Source organism: Rutidosis leptorrhynchoides, chromosome 8 (assembly GCF_046630445.1).
Source record: "Rutidosis leptorrhynchoides isolate AG116_Rl617_1_P2 chromosome 8, CSIRO_AGI_Rlap_v1, whole genome shotgun sequence".
Classification (NCBI taxonomy): Eukaryota; Viridiplantae; Streptophyta; class Magnoliopsida; order Asterales; family Asteraceae; genus Rutidosis; species Rutidosis leptorrhynchoides.
In genome coordinates, this window is record NC_092340.1 from 16,460,229 (window position 1) to 16,483,638 (window position 23,410).

Below are 23,410 nucleotides of genomic sequence, written 5' to 3' on the forward strand. Positions count from 1 at the left end.
GGGTAAAGTGAATATATCATAGCCTAGGTTGGTCCAAATCAACTTCATTTTAGTATTGTAGAAACTATGTTTGCATGAGTACTTCCACTATAAATCATACTTGTTTGACATCATTGAATCAAATGCTGCATTGATATGCAAACAAGAACTTGCATATAAAATCAGAAAACGTTCATGTATGTTTTACATTGCAATAAAACCACATCACATTTTTTTGCTTATAAAATCAGAAAACTTTCATGGTTGTTTTATATTGCAATAAAACCATCACATTTGGCATCTTGCAAACTGTTATTCATATGCATAAATGAATGTGGATGCGTAAAACAAGGAGTGGAATGATGTATTACTTATGAAACAAGTCTGGAAGATCATTACTAAAAAAGTTTCAATCTGGTGGCAATGGGTTAATTTGGTGAAGTTAAAAGGGGTTGAATTTTGGGATATAGGGTATCAGTCAAATGATAGTTGGGGTTGGAGACAGATGTTAAGATTAAGGGATATTATGAAGCCTCATGTTCATATTGATACTAACGGTGAATTCTGGTGGAGAACTAGTAACAATAAACTGAAGCCTTACTCTTCTAACCTAGTGTGGAAAGATCTAAGGGACAATGTTGCTAAGGTGGAATGGTATCATGTTGTATGGTACCCACAAATCACCCCAAAACATGCCTTTATAAGTTGGTTAGCTGTGCAACAGAGACTGCTTACCCAAGACAGGCTTATGAAATGGTATCCTCATGAGGTATTCAAGTGTAATTTCTGTGGTAAACATGAAGATTCTCATTCACACTTGTTTTTTAAATGTGAATTTACAAGTCAAGTTTGGGGAAAAACAAAGAGCTTGATTGTGTATAAAGGACTGCACAATGATCTATTGAGTATTGTTCATGATTTTGCTAAGTACACTGTAGTTAAGGACATCAGAAATATTTCAAATAAAATTGCAATTGCAGCAGCTGTTTATTTTGTGTGGATGGAAAGGAATAGAAGACAGTTTATGAAGCTGATGAAATCTGTTGATGAAGTGTTTCAGGATATCAGAGAATATATTCGAGTTAAATTGGTGAGCATTAAGGTTAGAAGTACTTCAAATGTTCATCAGATAGCAAGTCTTTGTGATTTGGTAATTGTAGGCAATAGTCTTCAATTGATGTAAGTGTATTGTATTTTGCTGTATGCTGCCTTTGGGTAGTAGTTGGTCTTTTGTATTTGGGTAAGGATATACACGGCCCCATCTTGTATTTGGTTCAATTTTAATAAAAAAAAAAAAAAAAAACTAATCAGATAAAAAAAAAAAAGGCGTTCCCCCCTAGTTTTTTTATACATTTACATAATACGTTACTACAACTTGTTCAAATCGTTACGACCTATACGTAGTATTAATGTTTTGACAAGTTCACAAAAAGAAAAATCAGTTGCCCAACATATAGCATGGTATAATCTTAGCTACAAAACTATGAGATTCGATAGGTTGGTATGGAGTTGTTTATTCTTAGTACCTTTTATGTCTATGTGACTATGTTGCATGTTTGGCAACAAATTAGAAGTTGTTTAGAACAAAGATATATCGTATTCCGTATTAGATCGTTTAAATGGGTCAGAAACGGTCGGTGGTTGGGTCTTGATATCTTTACAAGAGGTTTCAGATTCAAACTTGACTAGAAACATATCTCAGCGTGGAGGGTGGTTGGGGAAAAGGGGCGAAAACGGTCACTGAATAAACTGGTTAGACCGCGTACATCTGAGTAAAAATAGTTTATGTTAGATTATAATGGCGAAAAGTATGAAAGTCGAGTCAAAGGAAGTTTCAAAGAGTTCTTAACTCATCAATTTCCACTAACACATATCATCAACTATATGCATCCAGTAGATTAGTAATATGATTTACAGAGAACGTCCGATTATATGTATCGAACTCGAAACAAAATTGACTGGCCCCTTTGACATATAGTATACAATATTCTTATAACAAATAATCATATAATCTATCCTTAAACTTTGTGCAAATCCATCCATACTACCTAATCAACCCATTCCTTTCTACTTCCATTAGAATTTGGAAGTTTTGCAGTCAAACCATTTGCTTCATTGATCATTACAAGATCATTACCAACAGATTTAACAGGTTTTTCATCACCCCAATCATCGTCCCAATCTTGATCCCAAATTTCTTTTTGATCTTCTTCAAGGTTTAGGGGTGAAACGGATTTTGACTTTCCCATTTCGAGTTCATGGTATGGGACCCCATCAAGGTGCCTACCCGGAGTTCTCAATTTGAAAATTGTCATAACGCCTCCTACGATAATTACTAGGATTACTAGGTACACACAATTGGTTAGAGTTATGTACTTTTCATAAGAGTAATATTTCTGGTAGTGGTTTTCGTGTTCTGGTGCAGGTGCTGGTACTGCAGCTGCAGGCTCAGCTTGTATTACACAATCACCATCACTAGAATTCAATGCTATTGTAGACCTTAAGTTGACATCCGAAGAAAAATTGACCTAAGAAAGCAAGCTAAAGTATATTACTAAAAAGAATAACTTGTCAAATGGGTTGAAAGTCATCTGAAAAATGTTATTATTCAAGAAATCTCCTAAATTACTCCATTAAAAATAGCATTCACTGTTCTAATATATTATGGTTGTAATTCAGAACTACTAATATTAATTTTTCGTAAAACACACACACACACACACAATGTGATCAACACGGCCATTTTGACACCACTAGTTTAATGGGATGCTTCGAATATGCAACTTACTTTTCATAACAGCATAAAACACAATTACTATCTTGAGTGTTTTTGCAATCCAGTTATGGTTACAATTCTTATACATGATTTGCTAATTATTAGAGCCAAAACAATATGATTTGGATAATAAGGTAACGAGTAATTGTAGCATTAGAGGTATCTTGATTATTAAAAGAAATGTACAATTGGTTGATTGTGTAACCATCTTTAGTTCTTAATCTTAAACATTACGTAATTTATGGTGCTTCAAACTTTTAGCTTCTGTTTGTTACTTCGTATTGGTTCAAAATGTGCGTTATCTAAATACCTCAATCATGATATATGAAGTACTTGAACAAAATCAAACGTACCTTCTGCATTATATGGCTTGACAAAACGATCTCCTCAACAGTTTTGTTATCAGGAAGAATCATAATTGTCACATTCAACGGATTTTCACCGTTATTCAGGACAAAGAGGTTGATCTCTCCATGAGAGTCTACATTGACGGACAAATTTATCGTTAGATGTGAGATAAGAAACAGTTGTAAAATGATACAAAACTTGGAATATTTCACTTCATATTTTGCTAAACACGGTTGTTTTAATCGCTATGACTCTACTCACAGAGGTGTATAATCATCACAAGTGTTTTCTTTAAAACTTATGCACAAGTAAATCTTACATGTAATACAGAACAGAGTTATTAGAATGCACAACATGATAGCTTTGCGAACAGACTCTTGTTAACATAACTATTAGCATTCAACGTGAGTGTTTCCGACCTCCGAATGACATATGTTGCTGAATGATTGAACCATTCAGAGTTGAAACACACTCTTAACCATTAAGCACGTAAATTTTCAATAATATCCTACTTAAATCATATTCTGAACAGTTATCAAACAAGTATATTACTCGTAAATTTCTACTCATTCAAAACGTTACCTCATACTATATTGTTCATAATAATTATCGAACAACTTATTGTAATTTAGAGCCAAATTCATTCAGAATCTTTGAATCATTCAGATTATGAATCATTCGACGCTTAATCATTCAGCTTTATCAAACGCACCTTTAGTTTCTTTTTTTGGTTATCCAACCGTTTTGCAAACAAACTAATCTTAGGCGACCGCTTTACGAGTAGCCCGAAGTCATCACTAGTTAACCTCCGTGACATAAAGGGGTATATTATTTTCCACTCGGATTCCAATATAGAGACCAAGTCTTTACACTAGGCTACCACCCTTTTTGTTCGTGATAACTCTTAGTTTCTCACTACCCTTATAATTAACATAGTTCGACGAATAACACGATGGTCACATAAGTCATTCTTCAAGATTATGAAACAAAACAGAACATTATAATTTATAAACGCACAATCATTCACCTTTAGAAGCTACCATATAATCTCCTTTTCAAACTTTAAGATAGAAATATTCAATGAATCAACTAACAATCAAAAAAGGTAAAAAGAAATCACCAGATTGAGATGAAGTCAAACATGCAGCTAGATTCTTCAGCTTGCAACTTCTAGAAGCCTTGATACACGATTCTTGAGAACTTATTAAACTTCTAGAAGCCAAATTACCCTCTAAAGGTAGAACGATGATTAAAACTGTGATGATGAACAAATCGGTAAGGATCATTTCGCGCCAACAAACTAATTACAACGGTTAATAGTTACCGACCAGGGAGATAAAAAATAAATGGGAAGCCAATAAAAAACGAAATATAATGATAACGGAGTTTGTAATTTGGACGGAGTAATAGAGAGAAGACGCGTAAGCGATTCAACAATAATAACAGATTCTTTTTCTTGTTGTTTGATTTCAAAGTCCATGGTTGATAATACGACGGCTGTTTAAAAAGTCGTCGTAGATTCTTTGGGTATGAAATTATAGGAAATAGGATAGGATGTTTCGTTGCAATTAACATTTGGTTTGTTAAGGTATCCTCCGTTGACTCAAATGCCTGCTTAAGCTACTTTGAGCCCACAAAATCAGAGGCGGTTATTGTTGGATGTGTCAACGATATCAAAACAACAAGAAAAAAAAGACTGTTTTGGATTTTGCAGTGGAGGCGCGGCGCGGCCCTTCCTGGGCGCGGCGCGGCTAGGGCCTGACCGGCTGAAAATTCTAAAATCAAGTTTACTTGTTCCCTAAGTTGTTTCCTTGCCTATATCAATATCTCATTGTAACCCTAACATATGTGCACGAAAATAATAGTGAAAATCTCTGGTTTGCGCCCGTGGAGTAAACCCTTCTCCGTGTTTTGAAGTTGGGATATAACCACGTTAAATCTCGTGTGGTTTATATTTATCGTTATGCTTTATTTTATCATTTATCCTTCGTGGGTTTGGTGATTGGTTTAAATCACCGGTCTTGTTTGGGTCCTAAATTACTAACAAGTGGTATCAGAGCTCATGGTTTCGAGTGGGAGCGATGGCGATTTGAAAGCATGGTGAACAAACGACGGATTTTGTACAACATGTATCGAGATCAAAGGGCTTAGTTGAAGAGATCACGAAGAACTCACGGGTATGTCTATGTACTCATGAGATAATCTATTAAAATTGGTCTATGATTATAATAGATTATTGTGGTGATTTGCAGTGATAACAGAGTCGGTGGTCGGATCGATAGTTTTTTTGTTGTGAAAGAGATTTTTCAAAAATTCAGAATTCTGGCGCAGCTGTGGTAGAAAATTAATAGCGGTTTCGTTAACCGTTGGATCTTCATGATATTTTAACCGTAGGTTGAAGACTTATAGATATGGTGGTGTACCAAATTTGAAAGTGATCATATTATTGGATTGGGAGATACAATTTTTCGAAGTTGCAGTAACTCAATTTGGGGTTAAATTGCAGAGTTGTGTTCGAAAATTCATAGAGGGTTCGTTAACCGTCGGATCGTCTTGAAACTTTTTCTGTAGGTGGTAGACATGTAGTCTAAAATATATTAAAAGTTAGTAGCGATCGGACCGTTCAATTTGGAGTTATATTTTTCGAATTTTGCAGCCGCCAGGAAAAAACCTTTTGGGGTTTGTTTGCGCAGCTGTGCGAAAAAATTAATTGTGGGTTCGTCTACCGTTGGATCGACTTGATTTTTAAACTGGTGATTCTACGCACATAGATCTAGTGTTGGTAAAAGTTCGAGGCTGATCGGACCGTTGAATTTTCAGATATGATTTTTCGAATTTGGGCAGTTTCAGAGTTGAACTTTTTCGGGTTTGATGAAGTGAGTGCGAGACGGTTTTTTGTCTCCTGAAACTTCGAGCGATACGACCTGTGTTTTTCGGGGATGTGGGTTTGTTATGGGAGCTCAGGAGGTTGTTTTTATCTCGGGTTATAGCAGTTGGATAACGAACAAGATGCATCGAGTCGAAGGCGACAGTGGGAGTTATAGGGGAAGTTTATTGCTTGCGTGGTTATGTAACCGGGTGACCAACCGTATGGTCGGATATTCCAAGATGATTGGGATATTATGAAACTTGAGCTTTCTAGGATCGTTGAGGGTTTCGGGAACTCGGTTGAGTTTAGTAATCGACGGAAGTTATCGAGCTAGTTGGAGTTAGTCAACTAGTAGAGTGGTGGGGATAATTATGCGACGTTGTTCTCCAAAGTTTTCAAGATTAGTGTGATGATTCCGGGTAATACTAGGGCTTCGAGTACTTGTTTTACTCTCCGATGGCAAAGAAATTTGCGACTGACTGGTGGTACGAACCAAGTTTCTTCTCGAGTAGCCACGGTTTTATTTCTTACTCGTACAGTGGGAGCGTGCTTGGGATGAGAAGATGGGTTTGTGAAATTCATAGCTATGAGGAAGTCAGTGTACCAGCGAGAAAGCGGAAAGTTGAAAAGTTAGTAGATTTCAAGGTTGTGACTGTGTTCTCACTAGAGCCTTGATGAAGAGTCTACGAGGGCGTCTGTTGGATTTTCTGATTGTTGGAAAGGAAAATCATAGATAGACGGTGAAATCCTGTACGAGGGTGATCATTGACATGTGTGTTCGGGATTGGACATGTCTAAAGTGATTGGTGAGGAGATGTAGTCTCATGAAGAATCCTATAACTGAAGAGTCGCATACTTCAGTTGGTCTTCTAGTGTGAGAAGATGATCTTCGTGTTAGAAGAGGGTGGCGATAGAAACCGAGATGGCTCAAGTTAGTAACTAACAGATTGGATTATCGCTCAGCGGTGTTTTTGGTGTCGAAAGACTTCACTTGCTCGTAGGATAACGAGTGAAGTGCGGCGTGATTCGGGTGTCTCATCTTGCGGTATCAAAAGGAGTTGGTAATCGGCTAATCTGGAGTTACTGTGGGTTGTTGAAGAAACATAGTGACGGGTTGGTGAAGGTTGTGTTTAGATCATCCTTCAAGTGGGAGATTGTTGGATGTGTGTAGGATATCAAAACAACAAGAAAAAAAAAGACTGTTTTGGATTTTGCCGTGGAGGCGCGGCGCGGCCCTTCTTGGGCGCGGCGCGGCTAGGGCCTGACGGGCTGAAAATTCTAGAATCAAGTTTACTTGTTCCCTAAGTTTTTTCCTTGCCTATATAAACATCTCATTGTAACCTTAACATATGTGCACAAAAATAATAGTGAAAATCTCTGGTTTGCGCCCGTGGAGTAAACCCTTCTCCGTGTTTTGGAGTTGAGATATAACCACGTTAAATCTTGTGACGACCCGTCCAAAACCATCATGTACGGATCATCAACAACAGGTCCATTACACGGTATAATACTAAATGCTGTTTTAAAACAAGTTTTGCATTCATAAAAAGGTAACGTTTTTACCAACGTCAAATGTTTTACAAAAGTAACATGCTCCTACGAATAGCAAGCGTTAATGAAAGTATGTGACACTTAGGTCATTACAAAACCATGGTTCGAAAATAACATAAGTAGTGAATGCAAATTTAAAAGTCCATGCGTAAGAGACATCTCTAGTAATGCAGCAGAAGTTTAACACATCGAGTCTATAACAGCGGAAGCAATCTCATCTAAGCACCTGAGAAATAACATGCTTAAAAACGTCAACACGAATGTTGGTGAGCTATAGTTTTATTGTAAACAATAATGTAAGGTAGACCACGAGATTTCGTATTCAAAACAGTATGAAAAGTATATGCTTAACCGTGGGCACTTGGTAACTAACTTTATCACCCCCTAAAAGTACACTTGGCGAGTACGTTAAAACAGACGAAGTATTAAACACCCGTTTAATGCTAGCGCGACTAGCCCGAGTGGGGATGTCAAACCCTATGGATCCATATCAAAGATTCGTGTTCACCGGTTCATAAACCAATGACTAAACGTTACCGAGCTAAGGGGAAAATTTGTGCCCTTATGTCACCCACACATATATAAAGTTTAAGTACTCATGTCTGGTATGTTAAAACATAAAAAGCGCATGTATTCTCAGTCCCAAAAAAAAATAGTAAAGTAAAAAGGGAGCTATAACTCACAGTGAATATGCGGTAAAGTCGATACGAAAAAAGTAAGCAAGTAGTAAGTTGGTCCGAAAGGTCCTCAACCTAAGTCAAAGGTTACTAAGTCAGTAAATCGTTCCCAAAAGTTTAAAAGTAAATAAGTTAAGTCTTAAGTATCATCATCATCATCATCATCATCATACGTAAAAGATAAAGTAAGGTTTTCAACAAGAATAGAGATCGAAACAAAGGGCTGACTTCGGACAGCCGTTACGACCTCTATACAAACTGAAATGATGCACGGTCAGTGGCCAAGGCTCTGTTTGTGAGTCCTCTTATCGCTGTCCAATTTTCAGATCCTAATTCAATGTCGTTTGACTGTGGCAACGGTTCAAGCCCGAGTAGGTCAGAAATTTCGGCACGTCATTACGAAGGCGTAATGATTTTCGGAAGGCTATAAATCCTAAACCGTATTTCGGATTTAGGCAAGTCTTAAACGAAAAGTCATCTAATCGAACCGAACTATCTGTAAATCAACTTTCCAGAAGTCCCAGGAGTCTGGTCAGACCCTGAAAATAGAAAATAAGTGCTCCAGTGGGTTTCTTGGTGTTTGATGCTCATCACGGTTCTCATCCTTGATGCGTATAAGCCTCAAATGTACAACTCTTGATATTTTAGCATCACTTTTGTGACGACCCGGAAATTTCTGACCAAATTTAAACTTAATCTTTATATGATTTCGACACGATAAGCAAAGCCTGTAATGTTGAGTCTTAAAATTTTGAACTTTGTCCATGTATTTATTTTAACCTTCGACCATTACCGACGATTCACGAACAAATTATTGTTAATAAATATGTATATATATAAATATAAATAAAAGAGTATGTGATAATGGGAGTTAATAAAATACAATTTAATCATTTGAATTGGAAATGAAAAGAAATATACAAAGTAATTAAGTTGTTATTACAACGTGTCTATATATATATTGTGTATAAATGTTAAATTTTATATTATACAATTAGTAAATCTTACATAATTAATAAATGGTAATATTAATATGTAAAATATAAATGCAAGTTAATTCTAGTTGTTATATTATTATTATAAACATTATTATCAGTACTATTAATATTACTACAAATTATAAACTAAAATTTATACATTTGATTTGTTATGTTATTGTTATTATTAATATTATAATTATCAATGTTAATATCATTATTATTATAACTAATAATAAAACTATAATCTTTGTTATTATGACCATTATTAGTATCATTATAAATTTAATTATTATTAGGGTTATTAAAAGTATTATTAACTTGATTACTAAAATTATCATTTTATTATTGTCATTATTCTTATTAGTATTATTATGATCTTAATATCATTAATATTATTATTTTCTCTATTAATTATTATTATTATTATTAGTTTTGTCATTATTATTAATATTAATGTTAAATATTAAAGTTGTATTATAAATAATATTATAGCTCATGTAAAATACTGATATAACTAACTAAATAGATATATAGATATATCATATTGATATATACAGATTTCATATATAAAAATATATAAATACAAATATAGTTATAATTAAATACAGTCATATACAAAGATAATTACACAATTACGTATTCTGTTTCCCATCACACTCAACTTTTACAAAATTCTTCATCTTCTGCTCATGATTGGTACTATATTCTGATTCATATCGATCTCCATTCGGAGATACAAAAAAAAATATGTTAAATAACAAAGTCATTAAATCGTACGAATCTGTTTTCAATCACGATCAAACCTTTTTTATTTTTGTTTCTTGTTCTTGACTGTGAGAATCAAAGGACGATAGATACATCTTTTATATATAACAACAATACAACATCTCAGTTGTTGAATTATTATTCGATTGTCCAGCATCTTTTATAACTATTATTTTCAACACAAACAAAAACTTATCTTGATTTCTGCATCGTTTTTTCTTTTCGAACTCAACCATCCTTAACTCTTGGCCACCATCACAATGGTCTCCCATCGTCACCCATATCCCCACTTTCATCATAATAGACAACCACCATGAGCCACCTTCTAAATCTGCTGCAATATACTCCACCTTTATGTGACGACCAGGAAATTTCCGACCAAATTTAAACTTAATTTTTATATAATCTCGACACAATAAACAAAGTCCATAATGTTGAGTCTCAAAATTTTTAAACTGTTTTCATATATTCAATTACCCTTTGGCTATTCCCGACGATCACGAACAACTATTTGTAAATAGATACATATATATTTAAATATATGGATATATATAAATAATAATTTAAATTATAATTTAAAATATTATATGAGTTAATTAATTATGTAAATAAAATAATATATGATATTATTATTAAAATAAATCTATATATATATATATATATATATATATGTGCGTGTGTGTGTGTGTGTGTATATAAAGTATATGGAATATACATATATGATTTCGAATCTATTTAGTAAACAATAATAGCACTCGTCCATTATTTCGATTGATATTAAACAAGTAAATGGGAGCTTATGAAAGCATTAATATAAATATTAAACGAACCATTTTGATCACGATTTTCACAATTAATGATTAGAATAAATAATATAGTTAAGTTAAAAATATGGGTTTTTTTATTTTATTTCGAAGACTTTTTATCCGCCACTGCTAACAACAGAAAATGAAATCCAGTCCGTGAAAGGCGATGGCTAATATATTATCACAAGTTTTATTCTTAATATTATCATAATTATTATTATATTATTATTATATTATTATTATTATTACTTTACATAATATTATTTATCTACATTGCACTACATGATAAATCTTCCGTTACCTATCAATATCAATATCATTCACATGATTTACTGTAAGTAATGGAATGTTACTATAGCCTAACTCAAATCTTATTTATATGCATACAAGATGATACATGATAATAGAGATTGATAAAATCACAATTATAACACTATCTTAAATCCACAAGTAACCACTCTCTGTTTCCTTCCTTTTCTCAATCACTTTCCATTTCAGCTTTACGTATAATCAACTAAACAACCCACTTGCAAATCAATCATTCACACTAATTCATGTATCTTCTATATTTAAATGACATCCCACATTCTAATTGTAATATTAAATTAGTACTTTTAATTAATTATTTGTTTTAGTTATAAGATGTCTATTGTTATATATGTGGAACCAGCACATTACCCACTAACTCAATTACACATAATATACATACATATATTGCAAACAAACTAAGATTTGCAAAAACCCATTTGAGTCCCTGTGTCCCGTCCTTTTTCTTGATCGATATAAACAACCCAAGCCACTTTGAACCACCATGAACATCATCGTTATCCACCACCCACGACCATCTTGCATCACAACCACCACTACCATCTTCCATCGTATACAACCACCTACGATGTCTTTCTACTACTATGAATTGTAACAGCTTATACTACTATTTCTTCTTATTCTTGCAACTCAAAATTTTCATAAAACAATCGTTTATACTACTGTACAACCATTGTGTGCTTGCTACAGTTGAGAGTAACTCAACATAGCTCATGAACACTCTTTAATATTACGGTGGTGATTACAATTATTATCTGTTTGGTGTTACACCCGAAAACCTTCATCAAACTCTTCTTCTCTTTTCAACATCAACCATTCAAACATATTCATATCTCGTACACTACTACATGTTCTCTGTTGCAGCCCAAAACACCCCAACTAACCATCGTAATTTGTTGTCAAGAAACTCATTGGTTGTTACTATTGACGAACGAAACTTAAATTGTGGAGATATTGTTCCTGTTACCGTTGATTTTTGCTGCTGTTAATGATCTTGTCCCTATTGCCGAGCCAAGCCAAACACCACCACAAACCAAACATTGTGGCTATTGCACACTTTTTCTTATGGACTGACAACTTTTAAACCAAACTCACTAGTTGAATTGCCACTACTTTATTCTCTTAATTGGCCGACAGCTATATGATTGATCGAGTAAAATGATAGTAATGATGGGTCGATGTACAAGCTGCTACTGCTATTATTTTTGATTCAGCTGCAACCCATCGAAACCATTTAACTGTTGTTGCTTCTTCTCGTGACCTCAACAACCACCTGCAAACAACCTTTGCTGAGCTGCTATACTCTTACTTCACTATTTCCTAATCGATTCTCAAAATCACAAAACCAAACTATCCCCTAAAATACAATCAATTTTATAATTCAATAAAAAAAAACAAAATTGTAACTATGTACATAAAGTTCAATATAATCAATGCAAATACGAATAAATTAAAAGAAGTTAATCGAATTATGTATATAGATATGTAATTGTATATATATCGATTGTAAAAGAGAATCAAACCTTGTAATGACCGATGATGAATGATGATGATGATGGTAACAATGATGTTATGATGATGATGATCGATGTTTGTTGATGATGATAACCGGATCAGGAGAATTAGGGTTACTGTGATCAAGTATGATGGTAAACGATGGTGAATTAAAAAAAAAAAACCGAAACCCCTTATCTATTTATTTTTTTCGACCTCTGCTATTCGCAAACATACCTGAACACCAAAAACCTAATTAAATCTTGGGCTCGTTAAACATTAGGCCGTGAAGTGGTTGTAATATTGGGCTGAAATCTAGTTGGGCTGAGAGCATAAGATCATAATGATATATAAATGATAAACAGTCTAGTACTTGTTATATAAATAATCGGGTGAATTACTACAAGAAAATAACAGACAGCTCAATGGTTTGATGGGTGTTTGTTGAACGAAAGGTCATGGGTTCGAAACTGGGCAGTGGCGTATTTTTTTTTTTTGAAGCTTGTTTCTTCAAAGATTGTATTCTAAAATTATTATTATTATTATTATTATTATTATTATTATTATTATTATTATTATTATTATTATTATTATTATTATTATTATTATTATTATTATCATTATTATTATTATTATTATTATTATTATTATTATTATTATTATTATTATTATTATTATTAATTTTATCATTTTTATTATTAATGTAAGTATTATTATTATTATTATTATTATTATTATTATTATTATTATTATTATTATTATTATTAAAACTATCATTTTTTATCATTAAAACTATCATTATCATTATTAGAATTTCCATTATTTTTGTTACTATTATTAACATTAATATATTTATTAACAAGTATTATTATTAAGAATTTTTATCAAAATTAGTGTTTTTATTGTAAAAATAATACAACCTTTTTATTTTGTTATTATTACTATAAATATTAAAATTTTTATATATTTTATTATTATTATCATTTTTATTATCAATATTAATATTATTAGTATTATCATTATTATTATTATTATAAGTATCATTATTATTAATATTATTCCTATTATTAATACTATAACAAATAAATATTCATTATATCAAAATCTATTTAATACATATAACATAACTATATTAGTATTTTTATAATAAATAATAATTACTTATCTAAAGTAAATAAAGTAAATATATCTAACTAAATTATTAATGAAACCTATAAAGTATTAAAAATAATAATTATGTTACTAAGAATAATACACAAATTAGTTCGATTTCAATTATAGGTGTTAATATATATATATATATATATATATATATATATATATATATATATATATATATATATATATATATATATATATATATATATATATATATATATATATATATATATATATATATATATATATATAGGTTCGTGAATCCGAGGCCAACCCTGCAATTGTTCAGTACCGTCATATGTATTTTTACTACAAAATACAGTATTGTGAGTTATAGTCCCACTTTTATAATCTAATATTTTTTTTTGGGATGAGAATACATGCAGCTTTATAAATGTTTTACAAAATCGACACAAGTACGCAAAACTATATTCTATGGTTGGATTATTAAATCGAATATCACCCTTCAAGTCTGGTAACCTAAGAATTAGGGAAATGACCCCTAATTGACGCGAATCCTAAAGATAGATCTATTGGGCTTAACAACCCCCATTCAGGTTATGGATGGTTTAGTACTTCGAGATTATTATACAGACGAGAGGTTTTGTTTTGGGGATATTCTATACATTAAGTTAACGTCGGTTACCAGGTGTTCAACATATGAATGATTTTTATCTCTATGCAGTTTGCGAAATACCTGATATGAGATGTATATTTATGGAAAAATGAAAATCTTGTGGTCTATGAAATTAATGGAAATGATTGTTATGATAAACTAATGAACTCACCAACCTTTTGGTTGACACTTTAAAGCATGTTTATTCTCAGGTATTAAGGAAATCTTCCGCTGTGCATTTACTCATATTAGAGATATTACTTGGAGTCATTCATGACATATTTCAAAAGACGTTGCATTCGAGTCGTTGAGTTCATCAAGATTATTATTAAGTCAATTATAGTTGGATATATTATGAAATGGTATGCATGCCATCAACTTTCGATGTAATGAATGATTGTCTTTTCAAAAACGAATGCAATGTTTGTAAAATGTATCATATAGAAGTCAAGTATCTCGCGATGTAACCAAATGTAATGTATTCGTCCAGATGGATTAGGACGGGTCATGAAAGTTGGTATCAGAGCGGTGGTCTTAGCGAACCAGGTTTTGCATTAGTGTGTCTAACTAGTAGTTGTTAGGATGCATTAATGAGTCATGGACTTCGACCGTGTCTGCATGTCAAAAGTTTTGCTTATCATTTCTAGTCGAAAATCATCTGCTTATCATCCTTAGGAAATTACCTGCTTATCATTGTTAGTCTAGACACATCTCACTGCATTGATTGCATGAATAGTGTATAGACAAAACTCATATCTTAGCGTATCTGTTACTGTAAAATTTGTCAGACATATTCCGTAAATTCCTCCGTAATCTACGAAATCTTTTGTTCGATATAATTAGAATACCATCCGATAGCCGAAAATCATTTCCTATTGAAAAATCCTTTACTCAATCGTATGAAATGGAACTCGTCACTAGTGCAAGTTCTTCGGAACCCGACAGCTATTCCGACATGGATGTTCACCTAAGCTCCGGAAGCAGCGTCACCAGAATGAATCAACCAATCAGCTATCCCCAATTCATCTGATGGGTTCGTAGTCAACTTAATCAATGGAGACAAGAAGAAGGTGATCCTTTCCATCAACCGAAATCACCTCTTGACGAAGAACCTGAAGCAATTACCGGCGGACCTATCCGAAACACCATTTTCAGCCTCATTTCTAGAGTAGCTCGACACGATTATATTCTATCCACAATTCTGAACCTTATTTATCCGCTCGTTCTGACCGACAATCATCCTGGAGTAATGGAAGAAGTCAACGAGCTTCGCGCTTGAGTAATCAATTTGGAGAATATGGTGCAAAACTTACCAGCTTCAGCAACATCACATGTCTCAACATCTCATTCTGTACCTCGAGTATAATCATCGTTCTATGTATCGTTCTACATCAATTATCTTCGTTCTTCATAGAGATTATGTAATCTCTAATGTTTTAGAGATTATATATTCTAGTTCTAACGGTAAATCAAATGAGATTAATATCATATTAACTCATTAAATCCATGATTACATCTGAAGAAAATATATATGCAAGTATATTTTCATAAAGATTGTAATTAATAATTCTTTTGTACAAACTGTTAATGGTGAAAATATTTTAACGGGTAGGTAATACCCGAGGAATATTTATATTTCACATTAATAAGTTACACTGTACATTCTTCGAAGCTGATTCAACAGTCGTTTACTATCCTACTTACATCCATCGATATACGAATCCGTTCACCACAGAATAACCATTTTCATCCAAGTTCATATTTGGATTTTGATTTATCAGAATCCAACAAGTGGCATAATGAAGAAAACATTGGACAAAAATAAAATTTGTTAGAAACAAACAATTTAACTATGAGAAGAATTTTGATAAGAATCCACGCTAACTGTTCCTAGCTAACTGATTAATTCCGTATTACATTTTATTTATCGTAATTTATTTATCGCAATTTATTTATCGCAATTTAAATTCTCGCAATTTTATTTATCGCCATTTAATTTCTGTTATTTATTTTACGCACTTTAAATATCGGGCCACGTATACAAGGTTTTGACATATCATATCGACGCATATATATATATTATTTGGAATAACCATAGACACTCTATATGCAGTAATGCTTGAGTTAGCTATACAGGGTTGAGGTTGATTCTACAATAATATATATACTTTGAGTTGTGATCGAGTCTGAGACATGTATATAATGGGTCATGACACGTATTAATTAATTCGAATATTATATATTAAACTATATATGAATTGTTGTACTACTAATTGTGGACTACGAACTGTGGACTAATGACATTGGACAATTAAAATGAATTAAAATATTGATTATAACATATGAAACTAATCAATTATTCAAGTTTGCCACTTGATTTCATCTTAAACCTCATTTGTATCTTGATGATTACAATCCGTGTTCAAACCTTTCATGATTCTTAAAAACACCTCAATCGAGAGGATGAACCAACCGTACTTCATCTACGGAAGAAAAGATTGATGCATATAGCTATGCACCTGAAAAACTCTTGAAAACTGAGTAAATGTTTAACACATAGCTGTGCTAATTCCTTTCGCGTTATTATTACTGAAAATAACCTTGCAACTCCTGTTCGAGATATCCAGTTTTTGTCACAGTTCCAGCAAGCCAACCTCGACTTTTCATTCGAACAAACCATATTATAACTTTGATATATAAGTTGCCCTTCATTATCGTTACCGGAGAACCTTTTATATTCCACCATATTACCATAAGCGTTTAATCATCTAAAAACACAATTCTCTTGAAATCGCCTCAGATTGATAACCGATGATTCAGATATGGTAGCATTAAATGCAGAGGAAACAGAAAATCGTAGATGGTCTAAACGGCCAAAAGTTTGATAATAAAGAATGAAATGTTGGGAACGCTCGATAGAAAATTTGGTACTGAAAAAACAGATTGAGCTAACCATGAAGAAGACCAAGGACAAATACAAGGACCAAATTCTATATTCAAAGAATCCAGGTAATTCTGGATTCGATGAAATCTTTAGAGAATATCCTGCTCCAAAGTCATGTTAAAATTTTGCGGAAAATTTTTCCTTATCAACTTTCGAACTTAGAAATTCCAAAATATCATCATAAATATCTTCGATACTTCTGAAGATATTTTTATAAAAATTCTCGTCCGAAATTATATACCTCTTCGTGCTATCTGTAATACATTATATTGGAAATTTCTGTGAAATCTAAGTATAAACTATGAATGAATTTTGAAGTAATGTTAGGAACTGAAGCATGAGTTAGTATAATATAATGACACTTGATCAACGTGATTATATTATAGTAAGTCATGATGAGTTTCTAATGGGACGTGATGATTCACAGATCATAACGTCATCACGTGCCATGTTACATAACTCTTTCATTCTGCTTAACTTTTGAACATATCAAGAAAGTATATTCTTGATAGTTCCATTCTCAGTGATTCTGGTAATTTGACAAATCAAGATTTTGTCATTACAATTTCCTTCTTAGAACATCAACTATGTTCATTCCAAAATTCATATCTACAAATTCTGGACCATTATTTGCTTGACTTAAAGTCGGGAAGAGAAAACAAAAGTATGAAGCTCCAAAATATAAGGGAGAATATAAAGCCCGATAACAACACATAAATTACAAACCGTGTATATCAATGTTTATTGCAACATAAAGTCACGGGAGAATTAAAAACATTATAACCCTAAGGGCAAAGTAGAAGAAAACAGATTCCTTCGGTGGTAGTTGGAAAAGGAGAATGATTGTTGTGATAGTAAGGATAAGGACAAGAATCAGAACTGGATTAAGCATTTTCACAATCTTTTGGATGTATGAAACTAAGAAAGAAAGTATAGGAATGGTGAGAATAATGGAACGAAAGAGTTAAATTTATAATGAAAATATCAGACAGAGTAATCGGGGCAGATCACCGTATTTAATTATAGAGATCTTAATTTCCTTACTCACCGAAGAATTAAAACTTTTAGATTTTGAAGATTTACTGTAAATTCCTTGAATTCCGGAATTCAACCATGACTAGTCAAAAGTTATGATGAAACATGTCTTTCTCATTTCACTAATTAGTGATAGCTTCATTAGTACTATTCGAGTAATCGAATTATTTTATCCGTATTACTCAATGATGATAAAACTCTATTTATCATCTCATATTCGTCATGAAAACATTCTTATTGTTAGTCATTATGACCTCGATCAAATTTCGGGGACGAAATTTCTTTAACGGGTAGGTACTGTGACGACCCGGAAATTTTCGACCAAATTTAAACTTAATTTTTATATAATCTCGACACGATAAGAAAAGTCCGTAATGTTGAGTCTCAAAATTTTTAAACTGTGTTCATATATTCAATTACCCTTTGGCTATTCCCGACAATTCACGAACAACTATTTGCAAATAGATACATATATATTTAAATATATGGATATATATAAATAATAATTTGAATTATAATTTAAAATATTATATGAGTTAATTAATTATGTAAATAAAACAATATATGATATTATTATTAAAATAAATCTATATATATATGTGTGTGTGTGTGTGTGTGTGTGTGTATATAAAGTATATGGATATACATATATGATTTCAAATCTATTTAGTAAACAATAATAGCACTCGTCCATTATTTCGATTGATATTAAACAAGTAAATGGGAGCTTATGAAAGCATTAATATAAATATTAAACGAACCATTTTGATCACGATTTTCACAATTAATGATTAGAATAAATAATATAGTTAAGTTAAAAATATGGGTTTTTTTATTTTATTTCGAAGACTTTTTATCCGCCACTGCTTAAAAACAGAAAATGAAATCCAGTCCGTAAAAGGCGATGTCTAATATATTATCACATGTTTTATTCTTAATATTATCATAATTATTATTATATTATTATTATTACTTTACATAATATTATATATCTACATTGCACTACATGATAAATCTTCTGTTTCCTATCAATATCAATATCATTCACATGATTTACTGTAAGTAATGGAATGTTACTATAGCCTAACTCAAATCTTATTTATACGCATACAAGATGATACATGATAATAGAGATTGATAAAATCACAATTATAACACTATCTTAAATCCACAAGTAACCACTTTCTGTTTCCTTCCTTTCCTCAATCACTTTCCATTTCAGCTTTACGCATAATCAACTAAACAACCCACTTGAAAATCAATCATTCACACTAATTCATGTATCTTCTATATCTAAATGACATCCCACGTTCTAATTGTAATATTAAATTAGTACTTTTAATTAATTATTTGTTATAGTTATAAGATGTCTATTGTTATATATGTGGAACCAGCACATTACCCACTAACTCAATTACACATAATATACATACATATATTGCAAACAAACTGAGATTTGCAAAAACCCATTTGAGTCCTTGTGTCCCGTCCTTTTTCTTGATCGATATAAATAACCCAAGCCACTTTGAACCACCATGAACATCATCGTTATCCACCACCCACGACCATCTTGCATCACAACCACCACTACCATCTTCCATCGTATACAACCACCTACGATGTCTTTCTACTACTATGAATTGTAACAGCTTCTACTACTATTTCTTCTTATTCTTGCAACTCAAAATTTTCATAAAACAATCGTTTATAAAACTGTATAACCATTGTGTGCTTGCTGCAGTTGAGAGTAACTCAACATAGCTCAAGAACACTCTTTAATATTACGGTGGTGATTACAATTATTATCTGTTTGGTGTTACTCCTGAAAACCTTCATCAAACTCTTCTTCTCTTTTCAACATCAACCATTCAAACATATTCATATCTCATACACTACTACATGTTCTCTGTTGCAGCCCAAAACACCCCAACTAACCATCATAATTTGTTGTCAAGAAACTCATTGGTTGTTACTATTGACGAACGAAACTTAAATTGTGGAGATATTGTTCCTGTTACCGTTGATTTTTGCTGCTGTTAATGATCTTGTCCCTATTGCCGAGCCAAGCCAAACACCACCACAAACCAAACATTGTGGCTATTGCACACTTTTTTATGTGGACTGACAACTTTTAAACCAAACTCACTAGTTGAATTGCCACTACTTTATTCTCTTAATTGGCCGACAGCTATATGATTGATCGAGTAAAATGATAGTAATGATGGGTCGATGTACAAGCTGCTACTGCTATTATTTCTGATTCAGCTGCAACCCATCAAAACCATTTAACTATTGTTACTTCTTCTCGTGACCTCAACAACCACCTGCAAACAACCATCGGTGAGCTACTATACTCTTACTTCACTGTTTCCTAATCGATACCCAAAATCACAAAACCAAACTATCCCCTAAAATACAATCAATTTTATAATTCAATAAAAAAAAACAACAAAATTGTAACTATGTACATAAAATTCAATATAATCAATTCAAATACGAATAAATTAAAAGAAGTTAATCGAATTATGTATATAGATCTGTAATTGTATATATATCGATTGTGAAAGAGAATCAAACATTGCGATGACTGATGATGAATGATGATGATGGTAACAACGATGTTATGATGATGATGATGATGATCGATGTTTGTTGATGATGATAACCGGATCAGGAGAATTAGGGTTACTGTGATCAAGTATGATGGTAAACGATGGTGAATTAAAAAAAAAACCAAAACCCCTTATTTATTTATTTTTTTCGACCTCTGCTATTCGCAAACATACCTGGACACCAAAAACCTAATTAAATCTTGGGCTCGTTAAACATTGGGCCGTGAAGTGGTTGTAATATTGGGCTGAAATCTAGTTGGGCTGAGAGCATAAGATCATAATGATATATAAATGATAAACAGTCTAGTACTTGTTATATAAATAATCGGGTGAATTACTACAAGAAAATAACAGACAGCTCAATGGTTTGATGGGTGTTTGTTGAACGAAAGGTCATGGGTTCGAAACTGGGCAGTGGCGTATTTTTTTTTTTTTTTTGAAGCTTGTTTCTTCAAAGGTTGTATTCTAAAATTATTATTATTATTATTATTATTATTATTATTATTATTATTATTATTATTATTATTATTATTATTATTTTTATTATTATTATTATTATTATTATTATTATTATTATTATTATTATTATTATTAAAACTATCATATATTTTTTTATCATTAAAACTATCATTATCATTATTAGAATTGCCATTATTTTTATTACTATTATTAACATTAATATATTTATTAACAAGTATTATTATTAAGAATTTTTTATCAAAATTAGTGTTTTTGTTATTATTACTATCATTATTAAAATTGTTATATATTTTATTATTATTATCATTTTTATTATCAATATTAATATTATTAGTATTATCATTATTATTATTATTATAAGTATCATTATTATTAATATTATTCCTATTATCAATACTATAACAAATAAATATTCATTATATCAAAATCTATTTAATACATATAACATAACTATATTAGTATTTTTATAATAAATAATAATTACTTATCTAAAGTAAATAAAGTAAATATCTCTAACTAAATTATTAATGAAACCTATAAAGTATCAACTATAATAATTATGTTACTAAGAATAATACACAAATTTGTTCAATTTCAATTATAGGTGTTAATATATATATATATATATATATATATATATATATATATATATATATATATATATATATATATATATATATATATATATATATATATATATATATATATATATGGGCAGGATCAATGGGGAAGTAACCAATCGGGGGAAGCGGGGGGAAGCAAAATTTTTTTTTTCTTCATTTTTTTTGAATTTTTTTTTCCGGCATTAAGATCACACGAAAATATGAACAGTTAGAAGAGACACTTCGTGATGAATGTTATTATTTAGGCGGGAAAACGATCGACAAAAATAACATTCAAGATAATATTGTTCGTGAAGAATATGAACGTTTTTTTTCTTCATGTTTTGTGAAGTAAAATTTAGCCCGATTTAGAGTTTAGGGTTTAGGGTTTAAGGTTTGGTGTTTTGGGTTTATTCCATAAACCCAAAACACCAAACCCTAAACCCTAAACTCTAAACCGTTCGTGTTAAAAACTCAATCTAAATCCTAAATCTAAACCCTAAATCTAAACTCTAAACCCTAAATTTCTAAACCCTAATATCTAAACCCTATAAACCCTAATATCTAAACCCTAATATCTAAACCCCAATAGCTAAAATCTCAAAATACGCTCGAAAAACACGATAATTGTTATATATTACTTCTTCGAGCGTTTTCCCGCCAAAATAAAACATTTATCACAAAGTGTCTCTACTAAATGTTCATATTTTCATCTCATCTATAATGTTCGTGAACAAAGTTTTTTCAAAAAACGAAAAAAAAAAGTTTTTGCTTCCCCACGCTTCCCCCCAAATGGTTACTTCCCTCTTGATCCTACCACTATATATATATATATATATATATATATATATATATATATATATATATATATATATAGGTTTGTGAATCCGAGGCCAACCCTGCAATTGTTCAGTGCCGTCATATGTATTTTTACTACAAAATACAGTATTGTGAGTTATAGTCCCACTTTTACAATCTAATATTTTTTTTGGGGATGAGAATACATGCAGCTTTATAAATGTTTTACAAAATAGACACAAGTACGCAAAACTACATTCTATGGTTGGATTATTAAACCGAATATCGCCCTTCAAGTCTGGTAATCTAAGAATTAGGAAAATGGCCCCTAATTGATGCGAATTCTAAAGATAGATCTATTGAGCTTAACAACCCCCATTCAGGTTATGGATGGTTTAGTACTTCGAGATTATTATACAAACGAGAGGTTCTATTTTGGGGATATTCTATGCATTAAGTTAACGTCGATTACCAGGTGTTCAACATATGAATGATTTTTATCTCTATGCAGTTTGCGAAATGCCTGATATGAAATGTATATTTATGGAAAAATGAAAATCTTGTGGTCTATTAAATTAATGAAAATGATTGTT

At 31.6% G+C, this 23,410-nt stretch overlaps 2 protein-coding genes across 2 annotated transcripts; one reads left to right on the forward strand and one right to left on the reverse strand.

Annotated features, from left to right (window-relative positions):
* The first annotated feature begins 352 nt into the window (after positions 1–352).
* LOC139863193 (uncharacterized) lies at positions 353–1,162 on the forward strand. The gene has a single exon (XM_071851840.1). The coding sequence runs from the start codon at positions 353–355 to the stop codon at positions 1,160–1,162; it is 810 nt and encodes a 269-aa protein (XP_071707941.1).
* A 672-nt stretch (positions 1,163–1,834) lies between these two features.
* LOC139862549 (uncharacterized) lies at positions 1,835–4,677 on the reverse strand. The gene is made up of 3 exons (XM_071851164.1): positions 4,224–4,677; positions 3,109–3,236; positions 1,835–2,507 (listed from the first exon to the last, which is right to left on the reverse strand). The coding sequence occupies exons 1-3, from the start codon at positions 4,387–4,389 to the stop codon at positions 2,028–2,030; spliced, it is 774 nt and encodes a 257-aa protein (XP_071707265.1). The 5' UTR covers positions 4,390–4,677; the 3' UTR covers positions 1,835–2,027.
* Between the last annotated feature and the right edge of the window lie 18,733 nt (positions 4,678–23,410).